The 20,040-nt window shown below is 39.8% G+C and overlaps 1 protein-coding gene and 3 long non-coding RNA genes across 8 annotated transcripts in view; 1 reads left to right on the top strand and 3 right to left on the bottom strand.

Moving 5' to 3' along the window:
• Positions 1 to 769: 769 nt before the first annotated feature.
• Positions 770 to 1,384, bottom strand: LOC147658530 (uncharacterized). Its single transcript, XR_015295075.1, has 2 exons — positions 1,065 to 1,384; positions 770 to 911 (listed from the first exon to the last, which is right to left on the bottom strand). It is a non-coding gene; the product is annotated as an uncharacterized LOC147658530 (long non-coding RNA).
• Positions 1,385 to 1,389: 5 nt separating this feature from the next.
• LOC105734796 (uncharacterized) lies at positions 1,390 to 7,359 on the bottom strand. 2 transcript variants are annotated; one of them, XR_015295081.1, is made up of 3 exons: positions 6,958 to 7,359; positions 2,174 to 2,335; positions 1,390 to 2,076 (listed from the first exon to the last, which is right to left on the bottom strand). It is a non-coding gene; the product is annotated as an uncharacterized LOC105734796 (long non-coding RNA). The 2 variants fall into 2 exon arrangements; XR_015295080.1 differs by lacking the exons at positions 1,390 to 2,076; positions 2,174 to 2,335 and adding an exon at positions 5,718 to 6,229.
• A 91-nt stretch (positions 7,360 to 7,450) lies between these two features.
• Positions 7,451 to 7,774, bottom strand: LOC147658529 (uncharacterized). Its single transcript, XM_031915024.2, has 2 exons — positions 7,634 to 7,774; positions 7,451 to 7,552 (listed from the first exon to the last, which is right to left on the bottom strand). Exons 1-2 carry the CDS (start codon positions 7,772 to 7,774, stop codon positions 7,451 to 7,453), a joined length of 243 nt encoding a protein of 80 aa, XP_031770884.2.
• A 24-nt stretch (positions 7,775 to 7,798) lies between these two features.
• The window catches only part of LOC105734797 (uncharacterized), a 34,433-nt gene continuing 22,191 nt past the window's right edge, over positions 7,799 to 20,040 (top strand). For all 4 annotated transcript variants that reach the window (XR_004224334.2, XR_015295071.1, XR_015295073.1 and 1 more), the window contains exons 1-2: positions 7,799 to 8,307; positions 8,407 to 9,145. This is a non-coding gene — a long non-coding RNA (uncharacterized LOC105734797). The remainder of the gene's footprint in view (positions 8,308 to 8,406; positions 9,146 to 20,040) is intronic.

Below are 20,040 nucleotides of genomic sequence, written 5' to 3'. Positions count from 1 at the left end.
TCCCGTGTACGACTCTTATTTGCCGCGGTCTTATTTCGTCGCGAATAAGACCCCCCCTCCCCCCTTCATTTCGGGCCCGAAAACGGAATCCATCGGGCCCACCGTTTCCTGGTCCTGCGGAATTCGAATACCGGACACGTGGGAATTTTTGGTGGGGCGATCGTGGTTACCTGCGATCGATAATGATGGAAAGATTAGCGCGGTTTCAGGTTTTCTTTCGGGGGCCAGTTGGAATTTCAGAATGAACGTCGTTTGGTTTTTTTTTCTTCTTCTTCTTCTTCTTCTTCTTCTTCTTTTTGGATAGGTTATAGGTTACGTAAGTTATACAAGGTGTGATTGTTGCGAGGTTTTTTTTTTTTTTTGGATGAGGGATTTTTATTAGGATTTGTATTGTTTCAAAAACTTAATTCATACCGTACGGTTAATATCGTTTAGGAATTGTTTCAAGACATAGGGTATAGTTTAAGGTAGAGGCGGAATCGAAGAGATTCCGAAGATTCCATTCAAATTTTATAATCAAGTTTCATGCGTATGAATCATTGTTTTAGAACTTAGGAATATTGAATGTAAGAATTTAAAAATATTAAATGGAAAATTTGTTACTCGACTATAATTCTAAGATAATAGAATTCCATGAAGCTCAAGTTACATGAACCTGTCGAGATAAGCGTCAATAGTGAGGAACGATAATTTAGAATCGTTAACTGATTTGATTCTAATAAAACAGTGGATACATTGGTCACGAGGTTTGTAACGAGATATTAAGCTATTTAATTCTAACGAACTTCAATTTATTCAATTCGATGTATGTTTAACCTCTTGTTGAAATTACATTGAAAATCTATTACCTACTTGAAATACAAACGACGAATTAAGCTTCCGGTTGTAACTTTACGATCCAATTCAATCTTCTGTAAGAACAAAAAATTAGAAAAAATAATTATTTTTTTTTTTTATAACACTTTCACGTTTCCTTCACATCCATCCAATTTCAATTTCACATCTTATTTTAAATTACTTTTACTTTTGTTTTTTTTTTTTTTTTTTTTTACAATTAAAATTACCTTTCATTTACTTTGAATAATCATGCAGCGTTATCTCCAACGAGAATGCTACTATATAATTCATCTCTTAAAATTTTACAACTTGATCGAATCGTTCCTTCCACAAACCCACGAAATTATTACACTCAACGCGCGTCAGTTTCAAAATTCCTCATTGTTTCTCACTCGCCTCCGTGACTGTGACTTTTCGCGAAATCGTAGCCTCGATACACGCGCGGTTGGTAATTAAGACTTTATCCCCCACTCGTCCCCCACGATGCGTCACAATGTTTTCTCGCACAATACATCCACTTCAACGAGCCGATGCGTAAATCAAATTCCTCCTCTCCGTCCAGATCCAACCGCTCTCTCTCTCTCTCTCTCTCTCTCTCGTTCCTCCATCTTTGCTGGAGGATGGAAGAGGATGGCCCTTTTGAAAACAGCCCAACCGCCGCCGCCATCAGCCCAACATCAGCATCATCTCTCGCAAGGTGGCTCGCCTTAGGTGATACATGACGTTTCTCACGGTGATAATTATCACCGTCTGCGCTCGGAGACAGTGAGTCTGCTTTCGTATGAATACGCGTCATTAAGGAATTGCAATGTGGGGAGGGAGGTTGGTGGGCGGCTGATTTCTCCTTCTCTCTCTTTCTTCTTTTCTTCTCGATTCGATAAGCAAGAATTGTCGGATAATATATTTTCGTCTTCGTTTTAACTCGTTGTTATTGTTGGACGCGACCGTTATAACCGTCTCATAATTTCGCCCCTTTGTTTACGCGTCGGTATGACTCGATATTTTAGTTCCCTCGATGTTTCAGTCGTATCGTATCGTTTCCGCTCGATTCGAAAGAAAAGGGGCGACAATCTCGCTCGTCGTTAATAATAAAATCGAATCTGGGAGCTCGACTTTTAAATATTTCATCGGGCCAGATATAATTGCACGAACGAGAGACACGCTTTTTCGTTCGAATGCGAGGAACGCGGTTCACATGGCGCACGTAACGTTGCCAATGTTTCTCGCCGAGCTGATCACCTTGAAAAATGATACACCTTCCCCTGATTAATTATCCCCGTGTCGAAAAAACGAGGAAACCGCGCACGTTACATTATATATATATATATATACACACCTGTGTTGTACAAACAAGCCTGGACTCGCCCCAAAAAACCGTTTCTTATACATTTTCTTCCCCGTCCAACCCCGTTTCGTTTTAAATTCGTAAAATCGTTCGACAATCCAACACGAAGCACAATCACGTCGCAAGCGAAATCACGTCACAGCTTCTTGAAAGCTTGAAAAAAAAAAAAAAAAGATAATAATTCACGTTTCTTCGCCTCGAAAAGAAAATTTCGTCTCCTCCTCCCGAAATCGAGGGAAGTTCGGGATGGATGGAACATTCCACGTAGCGGGGGAGGGGGAGGGGAGGCGGGTTTCTCACGTTGATAATTATCACCGTGCCGTGGAGAAAGAGAAAGAAGAGGGATTGTGCGCCGTTGCGTGAACGCGCGCTCAAGTTTGCACGTTCGTCGGCGCAATTGACGATAACAGGTGGAGTGCAATGACAAACGCGGGGCAAAACGTGACGCCGCAGACGCCCAACTTCGCAATTGCTCGTAATTAAAAATTATCTTCTCTCTCGAGACGAGAGAAAGGTATCGAAATAAATGGTATACTATAAGGTAAACTATGGAGGAATTTCTTATCTTATCTCTTTTCTCCTTTTCGATTCACTCCTTTTCGTATCAGGGGAATTGAGTGGAAACAACGATGTCACTTTTTCGACAATAAAGATACAATTGTTTGCGACTCGTTCGGGTTTCATTAATGAAACTTAAACGCTCCAAACGTGATGCCGACTCTTGAGCTGGGATCGATGCAGCAATTCGAATGTTTTTTATTCGTGTTGGATTTTTTTTAAATATCGCTCCACGAATAAATAGATTCCTAAGCTCTTTAAGTATAAACTTGTAAAGAGCAATATATATCGAGTGATATAGATTTTTTTTTTTATCTAAAATTTCGATCCAACTACGTATTACGGACGTTAGTTTGACAGAAACGTGACGATAGAAATGTTATTTTCAATGCTTCTGAGTTTTGGAAGCATTGTGTTTGTGATTTCTCGTGATTAAATAACTGAAATTATTTCTATTCATTAGGAAAGACGTTAGAGAGAAGGAAAATAAAAATAGAGATAGAGAATAAGAAGACGAAAAATAAGAATAATAGACAAACAATAAATGATATTTGCCCTGACAAACCGAGAATGCTTCTTAGTAATTGCTTCATTATTCAATTATCACACAGAATAGATTTTTAACATTCAACAAATTATCTTCCTTTTTTTCTATGTAAAAGATAGATAAAATGTTAATATATATATAATGGTTTATAACGTTAATTTGCGTGTGAAATCGTCTGGAACGAAAAAGGCCAGGAGCCGAAAAAGGTTGAAATTCTATAAAATATATAGTTAATGCAATTATTGAGACAAGATAAAAGAGGGATCTCGTAATTTCGATAGATATTCACTGGATATTTCTATTTTTATTTATCTTTCTTTTCGCGCATATCAGATAAATTCTATAAAATATACGTACAGTTTATAATTAACTAAATAAACTTCGCTCTGATTCATCCGCAGTAAAATAAATTATCGAAATTCTCCTTTTCTTAAAAACAGATCAACAATCACGTATATCAATATATATATATTCACGGTTAATTCAGGCGGAGAAGAAAGGGAGAAGGGAGGAGGCCGATCGATCAAAAAATTTCAAATATCAATGCCGTTGTAAAAGGCGGCTTTTGTTCCTTATTAGAAGTCATGACTAGCAAAAAACAATTTCACTCCTGTGCGTTTCGCCTCCCTCTTTATTGTTACATATACGCGCCGAGACAAAACAACTCCTCCGATCTGAAGAAAAAAAAAAAAAAGGACGGAGGAGGAGGGGGGGGGGGAAGAAAAAGAAAAAGAAAAAAAAACGAGAATAAAGGATAACGCGTAAAATAAAAATCCCGTGGCGCACAGAAGGAGGAGGAGGAGGAGGAGGAGGAGGAGGAGGAGGCCATAGAACATGCATTAAGAGATGTGGTGTAGGCCGAGAGGTAGAGAGGTACAGGTCGTTAGTGAATTCCTGGTAAGGATTTAATTTATTCAGACGTGGCCTCGCGAACTGATTCCCATGTGCGACTCGGATCTTTAAAAGCCCGGCTGCCGAGTCACAAAACAAACACTCCGCTCGGTATTAATTCTCGTTAGTGCCCTCCGTTGCAGGGATTACCGATTACTTTTCGAGAGGAGAGAGGGAGGGGAAAAGGCGAAGAAAAGAAAAGGAAAAAAAAAAAAAAGGAGAAAGAATTGCATTGGCCGTTGCTTTATTGAGATCCGGGGCGAAATATATCTCGACGTTTCCAAGTCGTCGTCGTTTCAGTCCTTCGTTTTTCTCCATTTTTTTTTTCTTTTTTCCACCAAGCCTTTCGCCCCGGAAAAATATTGCCTCGCGCCCGAGGACCGCGGACAAATTTATGCGAATTCTTGAATCCTCTTCCGCCACCCTCGATTATTCTCCAGCTTTTTTGTATTTTTTCTCTCTCTTTTTTTTTTTTTTTTTTTATGTTGGGGGTTCACGTCACGCTCAAGACCGATCGATGCCATTAGAGAGCCGTCGATTATCGCGTTCCACGTGGATCGTTCGGGTCGAAATATTTTTTAATTTGGGAATATTCGAGATTAATTGTTTTGTATTAGCTGGACGTATCTATTGCGAAAATTCTTAATTTGAGAAAGAAAAAAAATTGGTTTCAAACAAAGTCACTACTTGTGAAGAACATTCTCCTAAATGCTGTAAATGTAAATGAAGATTAAGTTCGATTGCTTCTATTAATATTATTGAGAAATTAAGAAAAAGAAAAATCAATTTCCGTTCTACCATCATTATTCGATGTATCCTAAATAATTTCATTGTCAAGATTTTTTCCACCTACTGGAAGCATAGAATCACGAATGAAAAATAATCTACCTTCTCTCCCTTCTTTATTCGAAATACATCTTAAACAACTTAATTTCCAACACCCATAAAAAAAAATCCAATTTTCACGATATCGAAGGAGGCAAGATGGACGCGTAAAAGTCGGATTTTCTCACGCGTTCGACAATAAAGTAGACTATTTTAAAGGCGAGGTTTGCACGGCCGAAATTCTGATCGAGCGGACCGGTTGGCCTTTGCATTCTTGCGATTGAGAGCCTTTTGCAAGGGTGCACACCGACACGCCTCGGGCGGTTCCCATTGCGTCGTCGCTTCAGACGCCGACACATTCGTTTCGCGGTGCAACATTGCTTATACGAGTCAACTGTAAACACCAACCGTTTCGATCCCCCTTTGGACGGCCCGTGATCGGGAGAAGGATGACACGAGAGGGATAAGGTTGGAAGAGGAGGCAAACAAGGTAGAAAATGAGAATTATCGCGATCGTTCGATAAATATGGTCCAATTGGGCGAATTTAATAAAATTGAGGCTCTCCGAGAGGAACCGCCTTGATTGCGGTTCAAACGATGGATCGAAGGGATTTTTGTGAATGGGAAAACGAGATGGGGAGAGAAGGATTCCGTTGTGGAAAGAGAAGGAGAATTTTGTCGGGTCGGAATGGTGAATGAAAATTTCAATCGTAATGTAGGTGCATGCATATAGATTCGGTTAAATATTAGTAGTTATTCCTGAATATATCAAGCTTTTATCATTTTGTTTTCGTCGTATCTCTTCTCCATCCAGATAAAGATTCTTGTTTACGCGTGGTGGTTACGTGTTCTTATGCTTTTAAATATTTTGACAAATATTTGCTTTTTAAAAATTGGAACGAAAAATTAAGATACGTGTGAAGCTATGTATAAATAACGAACAAAGTTTTACTATTATTGGATTATAAGAAGAGTATTCTTTATAAAAGTAATCTTCGACTATTACCGGTTCACCTATTTCCGTGACTGTCCATAATTTCACCCGTAATAATTATCTCCAATTCCATCGTCTCGATCATCATCTTTCTACCGATCATTCAGACACGATAGAATGCGTTTCATGTCTGCATTAAACTTGCAACCGAGACCATACGTCTTCCCTCTTTCAACTCTCAATCTTCATCTAACAACAAGTTCTTCTCGACGTTCTTCTTCAATTTTATCCCCTGTAAAGTTGATTTATCGATTTAAACACGAAGCGATATCGGGACGATTTCTTTCAATATAATATTATTGTATCCAATTAAATTCTATTATTGGGCTTGGAATTTTTACTACTACGTTTATTCGAAACTTAACGCGTACAGAATGTACAGCGTGAAATATTGATAAAATTTCATCTAAACCACGAAATTTTCCATAAAGTTAAACGCATAAGAAATCGAAATTTTTATCAAATATCAAATCTACTAAAAATTAAAAAATCTTAAAATCGAATTTAAAAGAAGATATCCTATACTTCCATAAAATTCAAAGTATCATTCATATCATCGTTCACCTAATATTTATCTAGACATACATCTAGACATACACAAATACTTACTAAGGCACAAGCACAAGATGTATATAAACAGCAACAAGATTACGGTAGTGTACAATGTCGAAGCATCTCGAACGTTTCTGCGATGAATCGCGAGTATATACGTAATGGTCGAGCACAGCACGTTGGGATCGCAGTGAATCACCTTGTGAAGGTGGGCCGCCGGTTCTCTCGGCTACTTCTGTGCCAGTGTATTCAGGTGCACACGCACTCCAACACATATATACACATTTACAAACACAAGCGCACAACCACCAGCCGCATACCTTTCCCTCCTTCTTCTTGTCTCAAGCTAAACCACCTTCCCCACCCCTTTCGCTTAACCGCCTCCCGCAACCACCGCCTACCACTCACCTTTCTCTCCCTTTCTCCTATCCTGCTTTTCTCTCTTTCTCTCTCTCCACCGTCCATGAGACTCCAGACCTTTAATCCAATCTGTGTAATAAGCGCTGCCCTTTAAAAACCGCGGAAACCCGCTGTGTGCGACGACCCCTTAGGCCAGGGATACACGAGCGTGTTTTATACGCCGCGTGTTGTATGGTCCTGCGTATTTCCTTTCCATCGAAGTAGAAATCGTGTATTTTAATGCAACCGACTATATTGCTATGCAACACGTTCTGATGCTAAGTCTACATTGGTTTTGAGAGGTGTTCGTGAATGTGATTGTACGATTGCCGCTCACAAGCAACAGTTTGTAAATTATGTTCGACGATAGTATGGATATTTTTGCGAACAGCCAATAGCATGCAGCGAATAATGCTGTGAAAATTATTCGTTATGAATAACTTTATAGTATCTCACACGCGAATGTTTTACGCTCTAATCAGTATAAAATTCGTTAAAAGACTTACTTGATGTTTAAATACGTTTTGAATTTGCGAACGAGATTCTTTGATGAAGGCGTGTATTCATCGGTAAATAATTGACGAAATTGTTCGAAAACGGTGTTCTTCGGTGTTCGAAACGTAGTTTACGAATTGTTGAGAATAATTCGCGAACAGCAATGTAAATCTAGCTTGATATATATTACCAACGTTGTCCGTTGCTCGTAGACGAATTTGCTGTAACCTATTTGCTGAAGTGTCCACACTGGTTGACGATCATGTTTCACGAACAATTCGCGAATAAGCAATATGGATGCGGTATGACACATGCGCTCTGGCACGCTCATGAAGCGCCGCCACCTGTCGTATGTGGAAAACAAAACATACGTTAGCAACGATACGATGTTTGATTGTACAAATTTTCGATAATAAAGAAATTTTAGAAAGTTTTGAGAAGAAATACAACGTTTTGATAATGTGATACAATGTTTAATCGGTTTGATTGTACAGATTTTCGATAAGAAAGAAGAAATTTTAAAAAGTTTTGAGAAGAAGGATTCTGTGATTATTCGATATGATGATTATTATCGATTGATCGAAGTTTTAGAACGATTCGATAGGGGATCGAATGGAAGGATTTGGCGAAGCTTTTTAGTCGCATTCTTTTCGGGTAAGAATGAAGGTGGAAGATGGTGGTGAGGCAAGGTTGGGATTTGGAGGTGTGCACGGTTGGTGAGGAATTTTTGGGGAGTGGTTATAGGTGTGGTGAATAGGTTTCGGCGGGAAGTGTTGTTTAGATGAGCAGAATTTCTGGCTGAGATTACTTGTCGTAATTGATAAAGATATTCGTGTTGGAAGCTTGCAACAGAAATCGTGACAGGTGAACAATTTTTCTTTGGAATGTGTAATTATACAGGAAATGATTTTACAATTAACTTTTTATTTTCTCTATAACCCTGAAAAATAATTCAATTTTTAGATTTTCTACATTTAATATCTACATAAATAGAAGAAATATATAAATATGTGTCAAGAAATAACGCAAAACAGTTGTTTTCACGGAATTCACGAAAGCCAAACGAACTTCTTCCATTTAAGATAAACGAAAATAAACGAAAAGATATACGAAAAGATATGTTTGAAAATCTACAAAAAAATCTAAAAACATTTTCAAAACCAATCTCTTCTATACTAAGATACTCAACTTCTACATAAATAGAGGTATACCGAGCAACGATTCTACAAATCCATAACCTCAAACCGCAAAAACCCAATAAGACAGAAACCAAATAAAACTTTTTTTATATCCAATGTCTACACAAAGCATAAAAACTTGAAAATGTGCATTTACCTACAATTGTACAATTGTACAAATCCACAATCTTGAACTTTAAAAACTCATATCCTGTATCTAAATACATAAATAATTGAATCATTGACTAAATGATTCTCTAAAAATCCAATAACAAACACAAGCCGATCTTCAACGAGAATCAAAAGTTAAAAAATCAGAAAGAAACAAACCACACACATTATTCCATACTAAACCAAAAAGTACATGTGTATACCAAAGTTACGTTTTGAAGAGTGTTCACGTGCGCAATTGCAATGAAGAAAGAAATAAACGTGCAGCCAACGACGACGACGACGACGACGACGACGACGAGAAGAAGAAGAAGAAGAAGAAGAAGTAGAAGTAGAAGAAGAGGAAGAAAAAGGTATGAAAGAAAGGCCCGGGCCTGTTCGGGTGTTCGCAGGCCCGATCCTCGGTGTCTTGGGACCCACCACGCCATAGGATGCCTCCTTCTCCTTCGGTCGGCGGCTCAGCATCCTTTAATATCTCTCGGCGGCCTCCTCTCGTCCAGCGTTTCCTCTTTGTCGCTCGTGTTTCTGTTCAGAGCCTCCCCTCCCGCCGGACAGGCCCTCGCGGTCGGCCACTTTCGATAGCATCTTGATGGAATGCCTGCGGGGTAGGTACCTGCCGCATTGTCGGCTCAGCTCAGCTCGTGCTTTCGCACTCTCCTCGTGATCGCTCGTTGTTCCGTCCTCCTGCCGCCGCCAAAGATTCTTGGCCTGCTATTCGCTCTTGTTGTTGTTATTATTATTATTATTGTTGTTGTCATCGTCATTATCGTCGTTGTTGCCGTTGCTGAGAGATGGCGTTCGAGTCGGTCTGATTGCCGCCGTTTCGACGTCGGTGTCGCCTTCTTGTTGCATTCATTCCGCTAGTCGGGCTGCCACCAATCGAATCGTGTCGTTGGCCTGGTATTTTCCTCCGTATCGACGACCTTGCGTCCACGACGAGTCGATGAAACAAGTCGGAATCGCGTTTTCGGATCAACGTGCGCGTCCACGCGGGGAGTCGAGCGGATTTGGGATGGGAAGGGTCGAGCTTTTTGGATGGGAACGAGGTTGGCTTTCGACTCGGTGAGGGAGAATTATGCAAGCGGATTGTTAATTGTTCAGAATTGTTTAACGGGTATCATTATATATATTTATAATAAGGTAATTTTTCTTTCTCTAGGTTGAGATGTTAAACTCTTTGGTTTGAAAATGAAAGGAATTGAATTGGTTATTAATAATGAAATTTTTCAAATTGAGAATATTATTAATCCATAAAAGATTATTATTGGCCAATTATATATGGAGAATTATATATTTCGTTAAAAGTATCTAAACTAAGGATAGAAATGGAAAAAAATTTAAACGATAATTTATTTGTATTTTACATTATTATTATTGCATCGTATTCATCAAACACAATTATCGAAAAAAATAGCCTCCCTTTACAAAGCCCTGATCATTAATTATTTACAATCAACGATTGATCTCTTCAACTCTCCATTGTTGCATAATACGCAATATTTTAATAAGCTTAAAGCTCGTTACTTGGCGAATCAAAATATTAATTGCATCATTCCCTTTTATAGATTGGAAGGCCTCGATGATGAATAACAGTTACGAATAATTATAATTCAATGTGCACACGATTATCAATGATTCATGCGTTCAACAACGTTTTTCTTCAAATCGTTATGATTATTACCGATAAGGATCAACATTAATCACCTAGCAATGTTATTAATTGATTCATAATTCAGATAACGTTCATTCCACAGATTTCTTCAACAGATACGAAGGATCTCCATCTCTAAATACAAAACCTGATTTATCTTATCGTTTCTTATCCTAAATTCAAAATCCTTCATTTCTGAAATTACCCGACCCGATTAATCCGGGAATTGATTCATAAAATAATCTTCACTCAACCTTCTATAACCTAACCTATATATAACAATAACCTCTTAATCTCCTTTTTTTCCAACGCAGAATGAAAAAAGTCGATCCAGGATACTCCATCTTCCTCTCCAACAAACACGTAAGGAGTGCAGGCGCGCTATATATCGTACATACATACAGTGAAAATCTGTTCACGTGCGCGGAATATTTGCGGAGAAGAGCGTGGCTGAACACTGTTTCCTCGTGTGGGTGTACACGTGATCTGGGCCCCGTGCTCTGACCCCAACCTTTCGATTTCGTCTCTGTGCGTCGGCACGGCTCTGTTGCACGGCCGGGGATCGGCCTTAATGGGGGTAGCCGTGGAATTCCTTCGGCTCGTAACCCGCGATTTGCCGCTCGCGAGGTGGTTGCGTACGTGCGTACGATGTAAGAGAGGAGCGCGCGATGAACCTCGACCTTTCGTTCCTCTCTTGTTAACCGCTCTCTTGCAACCTCTCTCGCTGTCTCTCTCTTTCCTCCTCCTTCTTTATTAGCTCGATGTCCTCGTTCAACAGCATTTTTCGCGCATGTCAAAGTGATAATACAATTGTTACTCTGACAAATTCTAACACAATATTCGTTAGGATAAATAAGAGGCAAAAAAGTATATAGTTAGAAAGGGTTTTAATTAATCCAACGATAAAATTGATCTCGTGTTTTGTACATATTTTAAGGTGAATTTGGCTGGGAATTCGATCGAAAGCTTCAACAATTTTCTTGATAAATTAATCCGCGTTGTATAAATGGGCGGTTATGAATAATCGAGCCATCAACTTAACGAAAATTAACCATAAACCGAATAACCGTATCGAGTTACCAAGCAAATTAACCGAATTAACCACGTTCACTCGCTCGGCCGATTGCCAACCAAATTGCGCCCTCATCATTGGCGCCAATTTCAAAAAATTTCCTTCCTCGCCGAAAAACTACTACTCGCCCTTTCGCGCTCTTTTCTCTTCCTCCTTCTCTCCCCTCCCCCCCTCCCTTCGAATCCCCCTCGCCGCCATTTCTTTTACACGCCATCAATAACCGGCAATTACCCCATCACGATTCTGCCCTTGGAACCTCGCTTAATAAATTGCCGGCTCGCGTTCCCTCGGTTAATCGAAGGAAAGCTTCGATAATTTCGCGCGGGAGATTTAAATGAAACTCGAGCCGTTAAGTGGACGCGAACTGGAGTTGGAAAGTAATTCGAAGGCGTACGAATACAAGAGGAGAGGGAAAAGGGATTCTGAGAAGATTGGTTTGCAAAAATATTAACCATTCTCGTGTTAATGATCGCGTTTTTTCATTTCGCGGGAAATTTAAATTGTTGATTTGAGTTGATCGATTGTTCAAGTTTCTTTTTTTTTTTTTCAACATTTTCAAAGAAGATTAAATTTAACACTGTAAATCGATCAACATTCATCCCGATTTCGAAGCTTCTTCATCAGGTAAAATAAATTAGGAATGCCAACTTTTCCCATCCCATCATTTCATCCTTTGTACCATCCTTTGAAACCCGCGCGAATTTTTTTTTTCTTTTTTTTTTTTTCTAAACTCCCAAGGGAGTTGGATAGGTACCGTTATCGCCAAATAAGCTAATACCCAGTTCTGGGTACCTTTCACACAGGTACAACACTACTCATTCTTTCACGTCCCTGAGGATGTACTGCAAAGAGACGGTGGCTCGGCTAGAATAGGTCCACCACTTCGCTGAAGTTCTCTGAACGCGAACGGTAGATGAGAACACGGGTTCTATATCGACTTTGATCTACCCAGTCAGGTAGAAATCTCACTCGCTCAGGTTAACCGACCTCGCCTTGGTTCATCCACCTTGTTTCGGCGCGCGTTTTTTTTTTTTTTTTTTCACGTGTTAAAGAAAAAAGAAGAAAAAGATCAATATTTCCTTCTCGATCTAAGTTAAGCATGGAGTGTTATTTCGCTCCATTCCGATCTTTTAAAAGTATTGAAAAGTAGTCGAATTTTCGTGCTTTTCGAAGAATTTTTTTTTTTTTTTTTTTTTTTTCAAAAAATTGCAAGCTCGTTGCTGAATTCGTATTGTTGTGGATTTGATGAAACAACGTGGATACGTATTTCTTTTCTTTTCCATCAAGAAAATTGTGAACACGTTAAGTTCTCATACTTTCTTTATCGCAAACATCAAGCTGAAACATCGAGTCAAATAAATTCCTCTACGTCTTTTAACCGTTACTTAAACTTGTTTATTACCTATGGCGCTAACATTAATGAGGTACAAGTAAATAGGTTCTGTTTAATTTGACTTTAGCAGGAAGGGAAAGAGGAAAAAGGAGGAGAAAGAAAGGAACGTTGGAAAGGGGCTGCTAGTTGGTTCCGTGACTGTTCATAGGCAGTAAATCCCTCCGGATGATTAGAGGTCGGCGCCATGGCTTGTTACGGCTCGATATGGAATTCAATGGAGGAGAAAAGTAACGATGAAAACGATTACCGATCTCTACCTTCGTTACTTCGTTCTCGATTATTTTTCGTAATCGCCACGATATCCTCCACGATTCTCCATTCACATTTGAGATTTCCTCTTTTTTTTTTTTTCTTTTGCCAAAGTTGATAAATAAATAAACGAGAAAAAATTAAACAATCGTAATTGAACGTAATTGCTTTGCATCCCGTAATGGAACGAATTCTTTTTAGAAAAATTTTTATTGTTTCGATTATAGTTGTATCGTATATCGTAAGAAAGATGAGTGAAATATTTGCAAGTGATTTCACGTCTCTGCCCTCTTATATCTTTATCGAGGCAAGCACAAAGGAAGGCAGAAATAAAGAAGAACCGAGTCGATTAAAATTTTCCACGAAACTTTTCTATTATCGTTCCCCAATTCTGCCAATCAAATTTCTTTCAAACGCGGCAAAACATCGCGATCGATGAATCACGCGTGATTTGCAGAAAACGCGTGTTGTCCAAGTTTCTCGAATAACGCGAGGCGAACAATTTTCAACAATGCAATACTTTGGATAAGGTATAAAAAAAACGTGTTTCCTAAAATTAAAATTTTCAATAATATTTATAAAACTTCTGATATTTCTGATTAAGTCAAATCTGATTATTAACAAAACGAAAGAAAAAACAAATTTACATTCGTTACGTAAAGTAACGTAAATTCTACGATTCGATTTATCGTAGAGATCGATAAAAAGTTTAGCGGGCGAAACTTACTTTCACGAGGATGGGATGGAATTGAAAGGTTGGCAGGCGTGTCATAAATCGCTTGGATATTCTCAGCGGGGAGACTAGGGGAATTTTAAATTTCCCGCGGAACGCGGTGAACACGAATGAATAAAATTACGAGAGTATTTAAGCGTGATTAATTATTACGTCTGTTACCAGCAACCGGTAAGAAAAGCGATAACGTGATGGAACCGATAGCATTATACGGAAAGATGATTAATCGATTTTTGAGAAAAAAATTGAAAATTATAAGGTTGTCCCGTAATTAATTACCGAATTTTCATGCTTTATATACGTTTCAATTTGTATCGTTCATCATTACTCGTAATAAAAAATCACCGAAATTTGCATTTACTCGAAACCTAGCCGTCCCTTTATCGAAGATTATCAATTAATTAAAATAATTCTCCAAGATGAATCGTTACGATCGCAAGTTACAATCGCATATTCACACATTTCAAAAGATTATCACACCACAAGAAGAAGAAGAAGAAAAAAGAAGGAAATCATTTTCAAAACGGTCGAATCGGTTGCGCTATTTCTCGAACGATTAACGAAACGACATAACGAATGGAGTGGAGAAACAGGAGACGGGTAGGAGAACGATGGAAGAATGTGTAACGAATCGCGCATTCCCCGACGATATGCACAGGCGTGTGTGCAACGGTCACGTGAATCGTACACCGCGGTGTGTACCCCACGCCTCGTTTTCTGCACGCGCTCGAAACGAAAATCGCGAAAGCGGCGATCAAGTTGCATAACACACCCCACGATGCGTCCATCCTTCATCCTTCTCCTCATATTCTTTTCGCTCCTCGAAATTATCGCCTTATTACAATTACAAAAAAAAAAAAACTTTCAACTTATCTCTCTCGAGAAACAATAATCCGAGAGGAATTTTAATACAAATATATATATATATTCACGAATGGAATATTTGAATTATAAATCGAGGAGTTACAAATTCGCGAAAGGAAGGGAGGATTTTTAAAGAAAATCGGGGAGGCGAGCAACTTCCGTCCCGATGAAACGATAGGCACACGGTGAAAGAAAAACGATTCACGACCACGTCTTATCGTAGCTCGTTAAGCTTGGAAAGATTAAATTATCGAAGCGGCGTCTGCAGTCGCCTCTGAATATAATAAATCGTCGATCAGCGGTTGATCGAGTGAATGACCAGAGCGAAACAGGGTGGCCCGACTTTCCAGCTCTAATGATTTGTCTGTGTCCATAGGCTTATCTCATTAACGAGTGTCCCGTTCGAATGTCGCCGGCATCGGTTTCATTGGTTGGAATCCAAGAATCCTCCTCCTCCTCCTCTCGTTTTCTCCCTTTTTCACGCCGATAATTTAATCGTTTCGAACAACGAGCGAAACGCGCGAATGGAATTTCTTCTATTCCCTTCTCTCTAATATAATCATATTGGAGGGATTGTAATTGAATGGAGAGAGCGAAATATCATTTTGTAATTTTTTCTCGCGGAAACAATGTGCAAGATCGGGGGATATTTTTAACCGCGTCGGATGGACAACGGATGAACGTGGATAATGCAATTAGCGCGGATACGGTGGTCAACTGGTGGCGGAGGGAATCATTAGCTCGATTTGAATTTTAGACTTGTTGCTCAATTAAAATTCAACGAGAGGTTTTTTCCTTCTTCTTCTTTACTAGCTTTATATATACGCGCGATCTTGCAGATTCGCTTGTAAGGGATCCAAGCGTGAACACCTTAATTGGTATTGTGCTTGGAATAACTTTCCAATTACATATGTATCATGAAAAATTCATGATACAATGGTTTTGAAAGGGCTTGTTATCGTGAAAATTTCTTACAACGATACCCAACTTTTTCTCTCTCTCTCTCGACTCAAATTTCAATTCCTTCGGATTTCCAGTCGAAATTTTCCCCATCTCTTTCACGTTCTCATTTCACGTTCGCTCAAAATAATTGTCGCGCGGATAATTCCCACGAACGAATAAAAAGGAACCATTTCCAATGTTTAAAAAAAAATATCCCACACGCGCGTAAAATTATCGATCGACCATTACCCCAATTTCTCCTTTATTTCTGGCAGATTACACGTTGCCACACGAGTGATACGCTTTCCTCCACGAAAATATTTCTTCGCCGATTTTCCGTTCCGGATTTCACGGTTTCGATTATCGGAGAGGAGACTCGACACTTGAAGAGAAGCGAAACGGTCTCAGGGGTAGCCATATGGCGTGAATTTGATTAATCGTGCACCGTGTTGGAACTTCGTTCTTCCTCGACGAGGGAATGTACGGTCCAATGCCCTTTCGCGGGCCCAATTAAGGGACGGATAGCTTTTAATCGCCCCTCTTCGCGAATAATAATTATTCGTTCGCTCGTTTATTTGGAAAAGTTTAGTCGTTTAGAAAGCTTGAGATTGATCTTGATCAGACGTAGATATTAATTCGTTTTGTTATAATTTTGGTTTGGAAAATTATAAGCGATTCATTGGGACATCGATCATCCATCCTCGATTAATCATTGAAACTGAATTTTAATCTTGACCCACTTACATTTTTCAATTGTTCGAGCCAGTTTAGAGCCAGTCGAATGATCGAGTAAAAGAAAGAAAAGAGTTTTAATTTTAAAAACGTATCAGAGAGAGAGAGAGTCTCATTCCAGATTTCTTATCTCGGGGGAACTCGTTCTAAGCCTGATGGCCAAGGTTTCTTGTTCGTGGAAACTTGTTTTAAATTCCACGGTTTTAAAGTTCCTCTACTCGAACGAATCTGTCGAACAGTTTTAAAATCAAATGTATTCCACGCCCCTCCAATTCCTCTCCTTCTTCCAAAGAACTTATTTCATATTCATTTCGATCTTATTTCGAGCATGTCGATCCTAATTTTTCACCTCTTTCCGGCCTCCTATTTTCCTGCGTTTAAACTTTCAAATAACACGACGAGATCCCTAAGTATCGTTTCGCTCGAAGAATTCGTCTCCGTTTTTAAATCGGCAAACTTCAACTTGAAAATTCTTCCCTCGTACACCTGATTCCAGTTCCCTTATTCGACGATACGCAACTTCCATTTCTAGATCCTTCGTTCTGAGAGAACGAGAGAAACTCGAGTCGAAAGCTCGTTCGAACGAAAAATCCTTTGAACCTTTTAAAAATATTTCGAGAAATGAAAATGTTTTTAATTCTATCACATTTAATCGAGAGGCAACAAGTATCCCCTCCTAAGATTCTCCCCTTTTGAAAATCGTCTTTCTCCCCCACATTCGTCCTCCTCGTTCGTGGCAAACGAGGATGGTCGTTCGAAGGGGGGGGAGGGGCCAGGTGTTGGCGCACGCTCTCCAAGAAACGTTTCCTCCGCTTCATTACGTCACTCCTCGTCGAAGATTATCAAAAAGAGGGGGGTCGATTTCGTTAAGGGCGACTCGGCAAGCTCCCTTGGCAAGCTCGTGCCAAACAGATGTCTCATTGTCATGCTAAGGGATCGCGTAACGTCTTTGGGGGACGTTCTCCTTCATCGCTTCTTCCAAATTATTCTTTTTCCCCAGAAAGAGGGGAGAGGATAACGTACGCGAGAAGATCTCTCTCTCTCGTGTATCTGAATCCAATCCAATTCTCGGACGATCCATACACTTTGAAGATAGCGGTTTGTTAATGCAAATGGCGAGTGAAAAGTGGTTCGATTCATAATCGATCGTAGAATTTGTTGATCGAGTAAGTGTTTCAAGAGGAGGAGAGGAAATTTGTACACGCTCAATTAGGACCGTTTTCAATGATAAAATTCGAAAGATCCTAATAAATCGAAAGGGTTGAAAAAGATGGCTGGCCGGAACTTTGAAGAAAAAAAAGAGAAAGAGAGAGAATCGTGCAGCCGTTAACCGTGCAACGTGGTTCCATCTGCAAATTTTTGGCCGTGAATACAGGCCAAATTCACGTGGCGATGGTTTTCGGCTTTTGATTTCACTCCCCCTCCTCCCCGTGGTCGCCTGCAGGTCTTCGAACTTGAAAAACACTTTCTTGCCTCCTCGACTCTAAAGATCTCGAATAAAAATCCTGCCAGCTGCCTTCCCTACCCTCTTTGTGTTTCACGGCACGGGCTAGACTTTTGTCGTTACCTTTCCCTTTTGTCGTAACAGCCACGGAGCGCCGACTGACTTTCGATCGATAAAACGATATATATATATATATATGTACAGGGTGGGTCGATGCAGGAAGTGAGAGGTGAACTTATCAACTTTTGATCGGGGGGGGGGGGGGGGTCATCTCGATAAATCGTTGGAGGGATAAACTCTTATCGGAAATTTCGCTGCCTAAATTAGGAGAATCGTCGAAGGAATTGGTTTGGTATGCAAAGTTTAGGGAGAATTGAGAATTCTATGAGGAATAATTTAGAAAGAAAAAAAACTGAGAGTTCGAAAAGTTGAGAAAGTTTAGAAAAGTTACGTAAAAATTTCAACGAACGAAAAGTTTCTTGATTCTTCAAATTCTGGGCAAAATTTCTCGTTGAGAAACGAAAGAGTTTTCTAAAAAATTATTATTATTATATTAGACGGTGGTTGTAAACAGCGGTTGAACCTGTTCTCGTTAAAGTAGAGTTTTTAAAGGGGAAGGAAAGAAAAGGAAGAAAATTTTCGTGAAAGTGTTAAGATCGTACGAGAGAGTTGGCAAAATTGTAGGTACCACTTAACGCTATATTTCCTATATTTAGTGCCTGTTTTTACGCAAATTGAACCGCGATCATTCCAGAAGACACCTGCTATTACCGTGCGTTCCACATTCTTCCGTGAAAAGATTAATTTGTTATAAGGTTTCCTTACCGCTCCACACCATTTTGCTTCCTGTTTTCTTCTCTCTTTTTTTTTTTCTTCCATAAAATTACCTTAACAGTTTGCATTCTTCTATATTATAATTTAACGAGCAAGAAAGAAAGGAAAAAAGGAATTTGTATATTAAAAAGTGAAAGTTCACGATACACTTTAACGTATTTTTTCATCCGTCCAGCTTTCGCTTGTACGAAAGTAAACAAGGTCGTAAGTCACTCGTGTAACCTTTTAACAATCTAGATTACAATAATGATCTCCTTTAACGAAGTAAGTGCTTAAACTTAATTTCCAACCACCTTTAAACAACTCCCCTCCCCTTAGCCCAGCCGTGCGTATAATTGATCGTTAGTTTCCAGTTGAATCTCGTTAATGGATGGCTCGTTCGAAAAATTATCGTTTAGAAAATTAGAACCAACTCTATTCGAACCCCACCTTCGATTCAATTAAAGTCGCAGCCGATCTCCTTTACCTTTAATACCCTTAAAGGAGAATCTCTTACATTGTTTTTTCAATTTCTCCAATTTTCCAAAAAATAATTCAAAATTTAATAGATCCTCTGCTACACATCCCCTGGAAAGAATCGAAACGACGACACACCTCAAATCCAACCGTTTCCATTGTTCGAAATAAAATATATATACGTACACCTCTATATCTCTCTCGTCGCGTATTTAACCGTATTTATTCGCGAAAGGAGACCAGGTGCCCGTCACCACCTCCGTTGGAACCGATATTCCAACGTATCGAGGTCGTCGCCAGACGACCTGTCCCCCCCCCTCCTTTCCTCCACCCCTCTGGAAGAGTCTAGCACAGCCCTCTTCCAGAAAGAACGGTTCACGGGGATACCCCTGCCGTTTTCCTTTCTACCTTCCTTCACTCATCAAATGGTATTACGTTGGACGATAGACTGGTGGCCGATCGCCAGGTGTCCACGTAACCCCGTGCTACCCCCTGAAACGGTGCAGGTGTGCCGGCACGCGCGTTCTCCTCTCTCGCTCTCTTTTTTCGATTGGGTGCACGAAGGAGGAGGAGAGGCGTCGTGGCCTTTCGATGTTTCTTAAACGGTGCAACGCACTTACGTCACTCGATGCACGGCTGGAAGGGGAGGGAGGGGAGATTCCCCTTCCCAAGTGTCTCTCCTCTCGTGGAAGTGCTTTTTACGTCGGAGGATATCGAGAAAATATGGTGAAGGGGGTTCTCGAAGAAGAAGGGGGTACTCGAGGAGGAAGAGGAGGAGGAAAGGAATCGTTGGGAGAAATTGAGACGTTGATGTCGTGGCGTGGTTTTTTTTTCTCTCAAAACGTGAAATTTTTGAGAGATTTGCGGCGATCTCGCAA

This window comes from Apis florea, unplaced genomic scaffold, assembly GCF_048593485.1.
Source record: "Apis florea isolate Af1SG1 unplaced genomic scaffold, ASM4859348v1 contig_2201_pilon, whole genome shotgun sequence".
Lineage (NCBI taxonomy): Eukaryota > Metazoa > Arthropoda > Insecta > Hymenoptera > Apidae > Apis > Apis florea.
The sequence above is the reverse complement of the archived record's forward strand: the minus strand, read 5'-3'. Positions and strand labels throughout refer to the sequence as shown.